The 15384-nt window shown below is 42.6% G+C and overlaps 1 protein-coding gene across 7 annotated transcripts in view; it reads right to left on the bottom strand.

Moving 5' to 3' along the window:
- Positions 1-2016: 2016 nt before the first annotated feature.
- LOC139542578 (histone deacetylase 7-like) overlaps positions 2017-15384 on the bottom strand; it is a 71525-nt gene continuing 58157 nt past the window's right edge. For all 7 annotated transcript variants that reach the window (XM_071348179.1, XM_071348181.1, XM_071348180.1 and 4 more), the window contains exons 13-26: positions 14143-14353; positions 13746-13879; positions 13357-13477; positions 12589-12638; positions 11380-11487; positions 11207-11262; positions 10782-10869; positions 10362-10481; positions 10021-10118; positions 8587-8705; positions 6473-6606; positions 5159-5240; positions 2488-2626; positions 2017-2353 (exon numbers count right to left, since the gene is read on the bottom strand). In XM_071348179.1, the coding sequence (XP_071204280.1) occupies positions 2311-2353; positions 2488-2626; positions 5159-5240; positions 6473-6606; positions 8587-8705; positions 10021-10118; positions 10362-10481; positions 10782-10869; positions 11207-11262; positions 11380-11487; positions 12589-12638; positions 13357-13477; positions 13746-13879; positions 14143-14353 (1503 nt within the window). In that variant the 3' untranslated portion in view covers positions 2017-2310. The remainder of the gene's footprint in view (positions 2354-2487; positions 2627-5158; positions 5241-6472; positions 6607-8586; positions 8706-10020; positions 10119-10361; positions 10482-10781; positions 10870-11206; positions 11263-11379; positions 11488-12588; positions 12639-13356; positions 13478-13745; positions 13880-14142; positions 14354-15384) is intronic.

Here is a 15384-nt window from a genome sequence, read left to right as displayed (position 1 = left end):
TAGGCTGTGTGTAGCGGTTATGATAGTTTGGCTTGGATTTTTCTTTTTTGCCTGGTCACATTCAGCTGATGTGTTGCGCATTGAAGTCCACAAGCAAAAGGTGAGAGGAGGAGAGCGCATAGATGCGAGAAGGAATACAACGTGGCTGCTATGAAAGTGAACTGTATTTACGCGTGATCAGGGGTGTATTCATTCTGCTGTAAAACGTTTCTTAAACGGAAGCAAACAGAACGAAATGGGGATAAACATACCTGAATTTGTCCAATAGAAACTTGTTTGCAACTGTTGGACTAATGATTACACCCTAGATCAGCTAGATGCAGACAAGAGTGTGCAAGGCGATATTGAATGTGTCACTGTGTGTCCATGTGTCACGGTCTGTCACCTCAAATGTTTCTCTCGACCTGTGTGCACCTACGTTGTAAACTTTCATTCATAGGCTAGGTTGTAGCAACATGATGGGTATAGGTAACATTTGAGTATCATGTAGTAGCCTAAACCTATCGCTGTTACAGTGAACTGTGTGAATGGAAAATGAATGACAGTCATCCAATATGATGTAATAGAAATAAGGCCATGCTCATAAAAAAAGAAATCGTCCTCCCTCATTTTAAATGGCACCGACCGCCACTGACCTCCATAGCGCTAACAGTAATAGTACAGAGCAACACCATAAAGAAAGTTTTCACATAAAATAATACGCTCAGTTTAACTGTATTCAACTCTGCTTGATATTACTGTCCGTGGATAATATCAAGGGAACTGAACTGTCAAATGAATGTACACAATAAATGTCTATCCACAGGTCAAAATTCTGGTCCTGCAAAAACAAACATCAACGTACAGTAACACCGTAACCACACTGGTCCATCTGCAGTAATACAGTCCCACTGCAGCCATATTGAAGACCGATTTCTTTGGGAGATCTCCATGAAGTGCATTAGAGCCTTTGACTAGCATCATAAACAATACAATGGCATAGGAATGAACATAGAACTAGTATTTCCTTCCAAACAGTGGTAGGTCTTCAGCTCTTCATAAGATTCATTGGTTTAATTGTTCCTGTTCATACAGTTTGTATACTATATATCCTCGAGACAGGAGGTAAAATTTTGGTCCTCATCATGTCAGTGGTAAGACATAAAGGGAAATAGCGTGCATGTCTACAATGCCTTTCTGAGTGTGTGTGTTTGTGTGTCTCTGCCAACAATATATAAAGACACTTGTCTATGAACAGCAGTTGAAAGTATTCGTAATACAATCTGGCCAAACAGGATTTTTTTTGCAAATGCACTTCGTATAAATACTCAATGTGTATACATGCCGGTAGAAATGTAGAATGCATAAGTCTTTTTTTTAGAATGTGAGAGTCGATTTTAGAGGACAACAATATCTTCCAATCTTCAAAGTTTAACAGATAATTAAATAATCTAGAACTTGAGTTTCCCCGAGGTTTGGAATTTTCAACGGTTCACATTACGGAATGCACAGTGCAAAAACAAAAACAACAGATAAAACCACAGTCATCCTTATCTTCATTTTCTTCTTATTTTTTGTATTTTTTTAGTGGTTAAACTATTAATGACATCATCGAGGACCGACTGAGCCATTCAACAGTTGCCAGGTGCTGGCTGGTCCCCTCTAGGCTCTCTCTCTCTCTACCTCTGTCTGTCCAGGGCCTTCCTCAGACTGACTGGGGTCTGCTCTGCTCACTGACACAACAACAGACACCCACAGACCTGGTGCTAAGTATTCCCTCCTTCAAGGGCACATCTTCCTTTCGTCTCTATGGCCTGTATTATTCACAGACACTGGGGAAATAAGACAACGGCTGGGAAGTATTTCTTTACTGTAAGTGCCTCCATAAGACCTTTATGTCTGTACTTGTTTTAAAGGCCAAAGAGTGGTCAATATGACGGCACAGGGCTGGTATGGACGTGTCCTTCTGAATACACACAATATAAATGACTCTGTCTTGCTAGGGCTAGACCACGGACAGAGTAAAATAATCAGTTGTTTGAGAGAACATCTTTTATCTCACATATACACTGACAGGTCTTTGGTGTGGCTTAGCAGGCTACATTAGTTCCACTGTGTTGAGTTCACTCTTCGCTGTGTTAAGTTGCACTGCATACAGTCTTAGGAGAATGAACGGTGGTCTTTGAGGCACTGTGTGGCTTTAAGGTCTCATTGGTTAAGGCAGAGTTCCACAATCTACACTCTTCCCCCTCGTCGTGTGACAGCGCAGGATCTCCAAGGCTATTGGGACGTCCTGAAGGAGAGGTCTCTGAGGTCAAAAGTCAGCATCTTTTACATGGAATCGTCGTCATGCTCCATAGGCTCGTCGAGGAGGCTGGGGGGCAAACACATAGAGAAGATGGTTAGGAAAAGCATCATGCATCATATTTGTACAGTACTGTACAGGGGAGCCTGCCCTTTACTGTGAGAGTGTTAAGGAGTGTTTGGGTATATGTGCTCCTGTCGTACCTCTTGCTGGTCAGGACCCCCACAGAGAGAGAGGCCAGAGCATTGACAGCATCAGTCTCCTCACAGTCTCTTCTCTGAGCACCCAGGAAGGACAGTCCCACGGAGCTACTGAACGTCTTCAGGGACTGCCAATACTGACCTGAAAAACAGACAGAGAATATTTTGGGCTATACAGTAGGAGAGAGTGGGGTAATTGAGCCAATGGCCATTGGAGTAAGTTGAGCAAATTGAAGTGTTTCTAATGCAAGGCATTATCGCTGGCTTATCAGGTAACAACAGGGCCTATGTTAAAAGTGTTAAAGAAGGTACAAAGTGTTTGTTGGGTGTTAAGCCATGCTTAATTTCTTTTATTTTTTTATTAAAAGTGATTGATCTGTGTTTGGGAAATAAAGATAGACATGGTTTTAAAAAGATAGCGGTAATATTTCATTCAGTAGGGGCTTAACTTACCCTATCCTGTGGCTCAACATACCCCATACCCAGTGTAAGACATGTCAAGAGACCACTTTTTTGGGGCAAGCTATGTTTTCAAAACTATATTTTTACATATATTCAGACAGTGCCTTTCAAAAGTATTCATCCCCCTTGGCGTTTCTCCTATTTTGTTGCATTACAACCTGTAATTTAAATAGATTTTTATTTGGATTTCATGTAATGGACATACACAAAATAGTCCAAATTGGTGAAGTGAAATGAAAAAAAAAACCACTTGTTTAAAACAATTCAACAACAACAATAAAAAACAGAAAAGTGGTGTGTGCATATGTATTCACCCCCTTTGCTATGAAGCCCCTAAATAAGATCTGGTGCAACCAATTACCTTCAGAAGTCACAAAATTTGTTAAATAAAGTCAACCTGTGTGTCACATGATCCGTCACATGATCTCAGTATATATACACATCTGTTCTGAAAGGCCCCAGAGTCTGCAACACCACTAAGCAAGGGACACCACCAAGCAAGCGGCACCATTATGACCAAGGAGCTCTCCAAACAGGTCAGGGACAAAGTTGTGGAGAAGTACAGATCAGGGTTGGCTTATAAAAAAATATACAAACTTTGAACATCCCACGGAGCACCATTAAATCCATTATTAAAAAATGGAAAGAATATGGCACCACAACAAACCTGCCAAGAGAGGGCCACCCACCAAAACCCACGGACCAGGCAAGGAGGGCATTAATCAGAGAGGCAACAAAGAGACCAAAGATAACCCTGAAGGAGCTGCAAAGCTCCACAGCAGAGATTGGAGTATCTGTCCATAGGACCACTTAAAGCCGTACACTCTACAGAGCTGGGCTTTACGGAAGAGTGGACAGAAGATAAAGCCATTGCTTAAAGAAAAAAATAAGCAAACACGTTTGGTGTTCACCAAAAGGCATGTGGGAGACTCCCCAAACATATGGAAGAAGGTACTCTGGTCAGATGAGACTAAAATTGAGCTTTTAAGGCGATCAAGGAAAACCCTATGTCTGGCACAAACACAACACCTCTCATCACCCCGAGAACACCATCCCCACAGTGAAGCATGGTGGTGGCAGCATCAAGCTGTGGGGATGTTTTTCATCGGCAGGAACTGGGAAACTGGTCAGAATTGAAGGAATGTTGGATGGCGCTAAATACAGGGAAATTCTTGAGGGAGACCTGTTTCAGTCTTCCAGAGATTTGAGACTGGGATGGAGGTTCACCTTCCAGCAGGACAATGACCCTAAGCATACTGCTAAAGCAACACTCGTGTGGTTTAAGGAGAAACATCTAAATGTCTTGGAATGGCCTAGTCAAAGCCCAGACCTCAATCCAATTGAGAATCTGTGGTATGACTTAAAGATTGCTGTACACAAGCGGAACCCATCCAACTTCAAGGAGCTGGAGCAGTTTTGCCTTGAAGAATGGGCAAAAATCCCAGTGGCTAGATGTGCCAAGCTTATAGGAACATACTCCAAGAGACTTGCAGCTGTAATTGCTGCAAAAGGTGGCGCTACAAAGTATTGACTTTGGGGGGTGAATAGTTATGCACGCTCAAGTTTTCAGTTTTTTTGTCTTATTTCTTGTTTGTTTCACAATAAAAAATATTTGCGTGGTAGGCATGTTGTGTAAATCAAATGATACAAACACCCCAAAAATCTATTTTAATCCCAGGTTGTAAGGCAACAAAATAGGAAAAATGCCAAAGGGGGTGAATACTTTCGCAAGCCACTATATACACACAACATCCTGAAATATATGTAGATACCTTTGTTAAAAGAATAATATATTTCCCTTGACGGAGTGAAGCTGAATGTAAAACATGGCTCAACTTACCCCACTCTGCCCTACATTATGTGTGTTTATTCTGTGTGTTTTGTTGCCTAAACCAGAGCCAGTAAGCACACACACTTGAATGAGCAGTGAGCACTTTTGCTGCAGTCAGAAGGTCTAATCGTCCAACTGATATAAAAGCCAGTCCCTCATACTGTATGGGCCCATATGGTGAAATATCAATATTGTTAATAGCCTTGTAGCCTAATGTATTAAATCATTGTGTGTACTCAGGAAGTCTGCATTTCACAATAATTAGGATCAGACCAGAATAAAGGGATAGACAAAAATAGAATAGAGAGACAGAGGGAACATAGGGACAGTGGTGTAATGTATGAGAAAGAGACATAAGGAGTAGAATGACTGTTTACCCACCATGTATCTGTATGACTCTCTGTAGCGAGCAAACACTGTTAGCATTGGGCTTCTGCAGCAGCACCTCCTCCGACAGAGGCTCCTGTATGGACAACGCAGTGGGAGAGGAAACCATCAGGCCACTAATCAACAACATCCTCCTTTCCAGCCCTCAATATCGTTCCTATTATTTACAGTGCATTTTGAAAGTATTCAGACCCCTTGACTTTTTCCACATTATGTTATGTTACAGCCTAATTCTAAAATGTATTAAAGTGTTTTTCTTCCTCATTAATCTACACACAATACACAATAATGACAAAGCAAAAAACATAATTTTTTTGCACAAAAATAAATAAATAACTGAAACGTCATATTTACATAAGTATTCAGACCCTTTACTCAGTACTTTGTTGAAGCACCCTTGGCAGCGATTACAGCCTCGAGTCTTCTTGGGTATGACGCTACAAGCTTGGCACACCTGTATCTGGGGAGTTTCTCCCATTCTTCTCTACAGATCCTCTCAAGCTCTGTCAGGTAGGATGGGGAGCGTCGCTGCACAGCTATTATCAGGTCTCTCCAGAGATATTTGATCGGGTTCACGTCCGGGCTCTGGCTGGGCCACTCAGGTACATTCACAGACTTTGCCCCAGTCTGAGGTCCTGAGCGCTCTGGAGCAGGTTTTCATCAAGGATCTCTCTATACTTTGCTCTGTTCATCTTTCCCTGAATCCTGACTTGTCTCCCAGTCCCTGCACTGAAAAACATCCCCACAGCATGATGCTGCCACCACCATGCTTCACCGTAGGGATGGTGCCAGGTTTCCTCCAGACGTGACGCTTGGCATTCAGGCCAAAGAGTTCAATCTTGGTTTCATCAGACCAGAAAATCTTGTTTCTCATGGTCAGAGTCCTTTATGTGCCTTTTGGCAAACTTCAAGCGGGCTGTCATGTGCCAATTAATTGATTTTACCACAGTTGGACTCCAATCAAGTTGTAGAAACATCTCAAGGATGATCAATGGAAACAGGATGCACCTGAGCTCATTTTTGAGTCTCATCGCAAAGGGTCTGAATACTTATTTAAATAAGGTATTTCTAAAAAACTGTTTTCACTTTGTCATTATGGGCTATTGTGTGTAGATAGATAAGAAAAAAGGCTGTAATGTAACGAAATGTGGAAAAATTCAAGGGGTCTGATTACTTTCCGGATGCACTGTATATGATTGAATATTCCTATAGACTTCACATTCCTTTGTGGTATACTTAACATGATTTATGAAGGGGTTTAAAAGTAGTTCATAAACTGCTTTAATGCACCTTAAACCAGTCTCTCACCTTAATGCCCAGGAGAGCGCTGACGCAGGCCTCGGAGGCGTCACAGATGGCCGTGAGGTCGTGACCTCCCTCCAGGGCCATGATCACCCGGCCTCCAGCCAGACCCATCAGCTGCCGGGTCAGGAACCCAAAACCTGATGGACACATCAAAAACAACACAGTCAATAAACTAGCCTAAATCATGTTCAATGAGGCATGTGTGCCAACTCCTTTTCTAGACTGACAACATGGCCATATACAGGGCCTTCAGAATGTACTCACACCCCTTGACCTTTTTCCACATTTTGTTGTGTTACAGCCTGAATTTAAAATTGATTAAATTGAGATTTTGTGTCACTGGCCTACACACATTACCCCATAATGTCAAAGTGGATTTTTTTACTAATTAAATTAAAATGAAGAGTCAATAAGTATTGAGTCAATAAGTATTCAACCCCTTTGTTATGGCAAGCCTAAATAAGTTCAGGGGTAGATATTTGCTTAACGAGCCACATAATAAATTGAATGGACTCACTGTGTGCAATAATAGTGTTTAACATGATTTTCTGAATGACTACCTCATCTCTGTACCCCACACATACAACTATTTGTAAGGTCCCTCAGAAGAGCGGTGAATTTCAAACACAGATTCAACCACAAATACCAGGGAGGTTTTCCAATGCCTCGCAAAGATGGGTAGATGGGTAAAAATACAAAAAGCAGACATTGAATATCTCTTTGAGCATGGCGAAGTTATTAATTACACGTTAGATGGTGTATCAATACACCCATTTACTACAGATACAAATAAAACAATAGAATCAAATCAAATGTATTTGTCTCATGCGCCGAATACAACAGAAAATATTTACTAAATAAACTAAAGTAAAACATTTAAAAAGTAACACAATAAAATAACAATAATGAGGCATCCTTCCTAACTCAATTTCAAGAGGGGAAGGAAACCGCTCAGGGATTTCACCATGATGTCAATGGTGACTTTAAAACAATTACAGAGTTTAATGGCTGTGATAGGAGAAGAACAACATTTCAATTACTCTAGAATACTAACCTAAATGACAGAGTGAAAATAAGGAAGCCTGTATAGAATACAAATATTCCAAAACATGCATCCTGTTTGCAATAAGGCACTAAAGTAAAACTGCACAAATTGTGGCAAAGAAATTAACTGTATGTCCTGAATACGAAGTGTTATGTTTGGGGTAAATCCAACACAACACATCACTAAGTACCACTCTTCATATTTTCAAGAATGGTGGTGGCTGCATCATGTTATAGGTATGTTTGTCATCGGCAAGGTCTAGGGAGTTTTTCAGGATAAAAAGAAACGGAATAGAGCTAAGCACAGGCACAATTCTAAAGGAAAACCTGGTTCAATCTGTTTTCCAATAGACACTGGGACACAAATTCCCCTTTCAGCAGGACAATAACCTAAAACACAAGGAGTTGCTTACCAAGAGGATATGTTATGTTCCTGAGTGGTCTAGTTACATTTTAGACTAAAATCGCCTTGAAAATCTATGACAAGACATGAAAAAACAACCACCTTGACAGAGCTTGAAGATTTATTTTTTATACTGTACAATCCAGGTGTACAAAGCTCTTAGAAACTTAACCAGAAAGACTCACAGCTGTAATCGCTGCCAAAGGTGATTCTAACATTGTATTGACTCAGGGGTGTGAATACTTTTGCAAATTAGATATTTCTGTATTTCATTTTCAATACAATTGCAAAAATGTCTAAAAACATGTTTTCACTTTGTCATTATGGGGTATGTTGTGTAGATAGGTGAGATAAAAAAATCTATGTAATCCATTTTGAATTCAGGCTGTAACACAACTAAATGTGGAATAAGCCAATGAGTATGAATACTTTCTGAAGGCACTGTACTACAGTGCATGTACCAATCTTAATGACATTTACAGCACAGATTCATATAAATCAATAAAGACACACATTTACAACAGTGATGCAACCAGGTCAGCGTGTACGAAGTCAAGGCTTATAAATGTCTTACCTTCTATTTATCAAGAACTAACTAGCAAAGCTCTGAAACCACTGTACAAGCTAGCTCATGGTCTAACGTGTACTGTTTGAGGAAAGCCTTGCTTACATTTGGCGGTGACGTTGTAACCCCCTAGAGGTGCAGGGTGTCCCTCTGCTGCATCGAACCCTGAGGAGACCAGGACCACATCAGGGGAGAACTCCTGAGCTATGGGCATCACCACCGTCCTGCAGGGAGAAACAACAGCATTTCAACAACACCTCAACAATATTTACTTCACAAACAGCCCTGTCTGGCTGTTAATGACAGTGAAGAGAGCAGGGTTGAGGTCGAGCTGCAGGGGCCTCCTGTTGTTTTCTGGACTGGCGTCAGCCACCTCTCTCTGTTAGAGAGTCAACCAGCACAGCACAGAACTGAGCAGGGCCACTAGCTAGCGAGGGAGCTAACGCAGGCATCTCTGCTGCCGCCCGAGTTCAAAGCCTCCATAAGCACGTCTGGTTCCCATTTGGAGCTTGTCACTCTCCTCACGTCACTGACAGCCTGCCATCTGGGATCCATTTGGGTTCATTATCCTGCGTTTGGATTCCTCCAGCCCAGACCCCCCCCACTCCCCACCACACTAACCAACCTTGCCTCCCCTGCAGACCAATAAAACCTCCCCTACTCCCCTGTGAGCCCAGCTATAGACAGACTACAGGGAGAACAAGAGAGAGAGGGAGAGGGCTCATTAAAGATCAATCAGAGCAAGGGAAGGAGAGAGGTAGGGAGAAGAGGAGAACAGGAATGAGACGGAGGAGACAAGGAGGTGGTGGGGGTGCATTCCTTGCCCCTGGAGTTTAGAGAAACTGACTGAGAACATTTCACCAACAAACTTGTTAGACATTTTAAATCTGTGTGGGACAGACATGTGTGGCAACAAAATGGTGGTGTCTTTTCAGATTCAAAAACAGAGGCTTTATTATTATTTCCAAGGGTGGTGTACTACTGTGTGGAAAAGAGAGGTGTAATAGGAATATTAAACCCTGGTTTCTTATTACGTTGAAGTTAAAAACTTTTGTTGAAACTTTTCCAGGACTATGTTGTCATTCTCATTTTGTTACGCTGGCTTAGAGGTGGGGCCCACCCACCACTGTCTGTGGTCGCCACAGTTTCCTACGGTTGCCACCAGACAGCCGACCTAACCAAAATACAGAAACTTCATTAGAACCTGAACCACCCACCGGTGGCAATTAAGTGCTATGGAGGAAGTGGCAGTGAAATGTCTGTTTAATACAACAACCACCAAACCTGGAGACAATTTAATCTCACACATAAAACATTGAAAATTGGGACCGTACACATGCACTTCAAATGACTCCGATTCAGAAATGCGTCAAGAGTTTTTGCACTTTTGCAAATTACAGTCAATACCGTATAAGGGGAGAAGGGGGTCCTTTCTAGAAAGTGACAAGGTAAGACCTTCGTTTTTGCATAGTTACAGAAATGGGGACGGGTGGACATTCATGTTTAAACCAGAAAGGATCATGGTCAGAGCTGTCGTACCTAAAAGCAGCGATGTACTCAGCATCACTCATAGGGGGGTCCAGACCTCCAGTCCAGGCAACGTTGACATTGAAGCCTTCTCCAGCACCAGATCCCACCTACAACACAGAGAGCCCTATTGAGACAATGCATTCTCCATGGAGATGCGGTCAATAACATAGAGGTGCTAGAGGCACAACACGTGTAATAGAATGTCTCCTAAACACACTAAGACCCTTGAGCAAACATCTGTCCACTGTTACTTTGGAACCTAGCTAGTTGCTCTAGCTTCTCTTGATGTCATGCCCATTGTCCTACTGGCAGAATGCCCGGTGTAGAGCTGACCCAATGATGTCACTTACCTCAGCTGGCCCCCCGCTGCCAGGGAAGAAGTTGCCGTCGTCATAGCGATGCAGTGAGATATACAGCACACTGGGATCATTGTAAAACACTTCCTGGGTTCCATTACCATGGTGAACATCCTGGCAACAGGACAGAGATGGAAGAGAAGATTTGGTTACATTAAATCACATAACTGCTGGCTTATTTTAGTCATATCCTAGACCTGGCCAATAGTAACAAATAAAGCAATGTGAGACAGAACTCACATGTGTTTACTTGTGTATACATACATGTTTTCATGTGTACACAGTATATCATAAGGGTCATACTAAATACTGTAGTTATTGTCAAAACAGTAGGTCAACTGAGACGAGGATACCACCAACAAAAATAGTGTTGCTACTGTTATTGCTACAATCACTGCAACTGTAGTCCCTTACCCAGTCAACGATGAGGATCTTGTTGGCACTCAGTTTCTGTTGGAGCTGCTTGGCTGCGATGGCCACCGAGTTGAAATAGCAGAAACCCCTGGAGGGAGGGAGGGGGTGAAAGAAAGGTAGAGAAACAGACATTAGCAATACAAGATGATAGTGGTTAGGATACGAAGAAAAATGGTGGAATTCCTAAAAGCCGATTCAGCACACCAATAGGAGAGGCATAAATCTTCTCTCTGTTCTTTTCCTTCCCAGCTTCACTATCAGCCCATAAATATCTTTCATCAGACAGCGTGCTGACACTGCAACGCTCAGCAGAGGCCGCTGTGGTTAGCCTGGGCACGCACTACCACAAGGAGTATAGTACACATGAAAAACTACACACAAACAAAAACACACACACACACACATTCGATATGAGACAGACTTACATTGGGTTGGAAGGGTCAGCATGGTGGCCTGGGGGCCTCACCACTGCAAAGCCATTCTGGAGAGAAACAAAACAAAACATGATCATTCACTATTCTTTCTCAAGTTGCCTGAGGCAGTTGGAGAGATAGTCTGGAGTGTGATTTGATGGGGATTACAGATCTCTGTGTCTTACCTTGAGCTCTCCCTTGGCCACTCTGAAGGCCAGCTCTGTGACACTGCCTGCAGCCATGCGCGATGCCGTGGACGTATGAGACTCGTTCCAGATTGTGTCATTGTCCACCTGCCAATCAAAAACAACACAAGGGTGAGTGACAGGACAGCACAACTGCCAAGCTTGAAGGAACCAGTCATTAGTATGTGTTGAGAATCTGCTAACATGCTATATGGATCAGGTCTAGTGTTTTTCTTTTCATGGTTTCAATGGCACTAAGTATTACTACAGGGACACCAGTTTGGAGGCACACAGACCTCACCTCAATCATTTATGGGACTATAAAACAGCTGTCTGATATATTACCATACTTACAGTACACAGACACACCCGGTGCCATAGAGATTTGCTACCCAAGCAACAGAGAAATACAAGAGGGAAAAACAGGACTTGTTTCCAGGGACAGGAAAATGCATAAATGTTGAAAATGCATACGTGGTGAAAATGCATACATGGTGCATACATGGAAGAGGAAAATACAAACATTTCCAGGGAGAGGAAAATGCATAAATGTTGAAAATGCATACATGGTGAAAATGCATACATGGTGCATACATGGAAGAGGAAAATACAAACATTTCCAGGGAGAGGAAAATGCATACGTGGTGAAAATGCATACATGGTGCATAAATGGAAGGGGAAAATACAAACATTTCCAGGGAGAGGAAAATGCATACATGCACACGAGGGAATTCCCCCAGGGACTTAAACATGCTTCTGGCCACTCCATTCTACATATCCTTTCTTCCTTTCATCATTTTCCCCATTTGTTCACAAACTTGTATTTCTAGCTGTCTGGCTCAGACAATGAAATTGGAGGCATTTCTTTAATCCCCTGTCATGAGCATCATGTTTCTATTAGTTTGAAATCTCCTGGTCCAACAGAGATCGTCAGGCAATTTATTGTCTCAACCCACTCATGCTTTCTTTTTTCATATCCCCTCCTCATCTTCTCATGGTCCTCACTGTGAAACAACATCAACAACTCCCATCACTAATCACTCTGAATGGACCATATCATATACATGTTGGTAAGGACTTGGAGGGAAGAATTTCCAACTGAAATCGAGAGGTGTGTGTTATGAACAAGAGAGAGAGCTGGGGAAAAATGTGTGTATGTGCATGTGTGCGTGCATGCATATGTGTGTGTGTGTCGGGCCTCTCACTTACCCCCACTCCTCCACATGGGAGCATCACAAACATCCTTTGAGAGAGAATGCCTGAGGGAGAACAATGAGTGGTATTATTCATCACAAATAATCAGTGTTAACAGCTTATTTTCATATCATTTTATTAGCATATGACATTACGTTTGTCTGTGTACCATCAGTGAAATTACATCTCACACTTTTTCTCAATCGCATAGAAGCAATTTTTGGATCTGTATTGAATTGTATCTATAGCAGAATAGCAATGATCAAATTCTGAAATACAGAACTTCTGATCCTTTTATTGCCGTCGTACCTGCCTTGCATATCTTAGAACCGCTTTTGCAAAACTTTAAATACAAATGTCATCAGTGAATACAACATTTTTATTCACAGAATATTAACACGTGGTTTTCATCAGAAGAGAAATGTGTGAAACTGTGTTCATTGTTATGTACTGCTTTGCAAAAGGCCACAGAGTTCTGTGTATTGTGGACTCTGTTTTGAAAATCGACAAAATTGTTCCAAAAAATGCTTGTATGTGATTGAGAAAAACTGTAAATACACGAATGAGTTATCTTCTAAACGTAAGAGATTCCAAAGTGCTATCAATACAGTATCGTTAGATTCATTAACCAAAGGCAAATCTCTATTTATTAGAGACACCAGAGAGAGTAGCTTTACTTTACTGTTGCCAAACTGTTGCCAGTTATGCAAGGGGCCCTGGCATAACTGTCATTGGCATGACAGATTATATGAAAACATCATCAAATCTTTAGTGAGGACGTACCGGCCAGCTTGCGGTTGTCCAGTTTGAGGCGGTTGAGAGGGTTGGTGCCGTACAGCAGGACATGACGCTCTGAATGGACCGACTGCAGCTCCTCCAGAGTGGCCTTTCGTCCCCGGATAGTCTGTATGGGGGAAAATGGACCAGACTTAGAGCAGACACTGGACCATTTAGTAAGATACAACTACCCACATCAATATTGAATATGGCTACACATGAAAAGGTCATGTTTGTCCCTTGAGTCTACCCACAGGGCACAGACGTCAATTAAACGTCTATTCCATGTTGGTCCAACATGATTTCATTGAAATGACGTGGAAATAACGTTGATTTAACCAGTGTGCCGAGGGGGTAGGTAAAGAAAAAGGAGGTAAAAACGGTGGTCTATGTACCTCACACTGGCCCCTGAGACCTCTCTCCTGGAGACGTGACCAGATACTCTGGATCCTCCCAGCATGCTCTGGGTGGCTGCTGTTGTCACCACATGTGCACTGGTGCTTCAGCATCTGAGAGTCATAAACCAGACCTGCAACCAAACAGAGCCACACATTAACGTTAGTATTTCCGGTGAATCAACAGCTGTAAGACAGATCTAACCACAACAAGAGAGATAATGAAACAAATGCAATATAAGCATATAAACTGCTTACTACCCATATCTTATCAGAGAGTCCTTGACCAGGCCTCAGATTGGATCAATTGAATTACAGCCACAGTAGGGATAATAACCTACACCTAAACAGATTACCTTGTGGCAGTGTGCCTGGGTGTGTGTGGTTCATTTCTTACCGGTGGTGAAGCGTGGTTTGCTATGTGGTTCTGGGGCGGGTATTGGCAGGGGCTTGTCTGGCAGCGTGAGGGAGGTGGAGGCTGGTGAGGACTGGGTACGGAAGAGGGGCCGGTGGGCACTGCCAAGCATCATGGGTACCGCCAGCGTCTCCATGTGGGCTGTCTGCCGACGCAACTGCTGCAGCTGTTTCTGTTTCTCCCATAGCAATGACTAGAGCGAGAGAGGGAGCAAGATAGAAAATGAGAGAGCCAGAGAGAGAGAGAGAGAGAGAGAGAGAGAGAGAGAGAGCCAGAGAGAGACAGAGAGAGAGAGAGAGAGAGAGAGAGAGAGAGAGAGAGAGAGAGAGAGAGAGAGAGAGAGAGAGAGAGCCAGAGAGAGAGAGAGAGAGAGAGAGAGAGAGAGAGAGAGAGAGAGAGAGAGAGAGAGAGAGAGAGAGAGAGAGAGAGAGAGCCAGAGAGCCAGAGAGAGAGAGAGAGAGCGCCAGAGAGAGAGCCAGAGAAAGAGCCAGAGAGAGAGCCAGAGAAAGAGCCAGAGAGAGAGCCAGAGAGAGAGAGAGATAGAGAGAGAGAGAGAGAGATAGAGAGATAGAGAGATAGAGAGATAGAGAGATAGAGAGAGACAGAGACAGAGAGAGAAACAAACACAAACACACCCCACAGAGCCCCAGGACAACAGCACAATTAGACCCAACCAAATCATGAGAAAACAAAAAGATAATTACTTGACACATTGGAAAGAATTAACAAAAAAACAGAGCAAACTAGAATGCTATTTGGCCCTAAACAGAGAGTACACAGTGGCAGAATACCTGACCACTGTGACTGACCCAAACTTAAGGAAAGCTTTGACTATGTACAGACTCAGTGAGCATAGCCTTGCTATTGAGAAAGGCCGCCGTAGGCAGACATGGCTCTCAAGAGAAGACAGGCTATGTGCTCACTGCCCACAAAATGAGGTGGAAACTGAGCTGCACTTCCTAACCTCCTGCCCAATGTATGACCATATTAGAGAGACATATTTCCCACAGATTACACAGATCCACAAAGAATTTGAAAACAAATCCAATTTTGATAAACTCCCATATCTACTGGGAGAAATTCCACAGTGTGCCATCACAGCAGCAAGATTTGTGACCTGTTGCCACAAGAAAAGGGCAACCAGTGAAGAACAAACACCATTGTAAATACAACCCATATTTATGCTTATTTATTTTAACTTGTGTGCTTTAACCATTTGTACAT

The sequence above is a fragment of the Salvelinus alpinus genome, chromosome 17 (genome assembly GCF_045679555.1).
Source record: "Salvelinus alpinus chromosome 17, SLU_Salpinus.1, whole genome shotgun sequence".
NCBI classification, from domain to species: Eukaryota; Metazoa; Chordata; class Actinopteri; order Salmoniformes; family Salmonidae; genus Salvelinus; species Salvelinus alpinus.
This window is presented reverse-complemented; position numbering and strand designations above follow the sequence as displayed.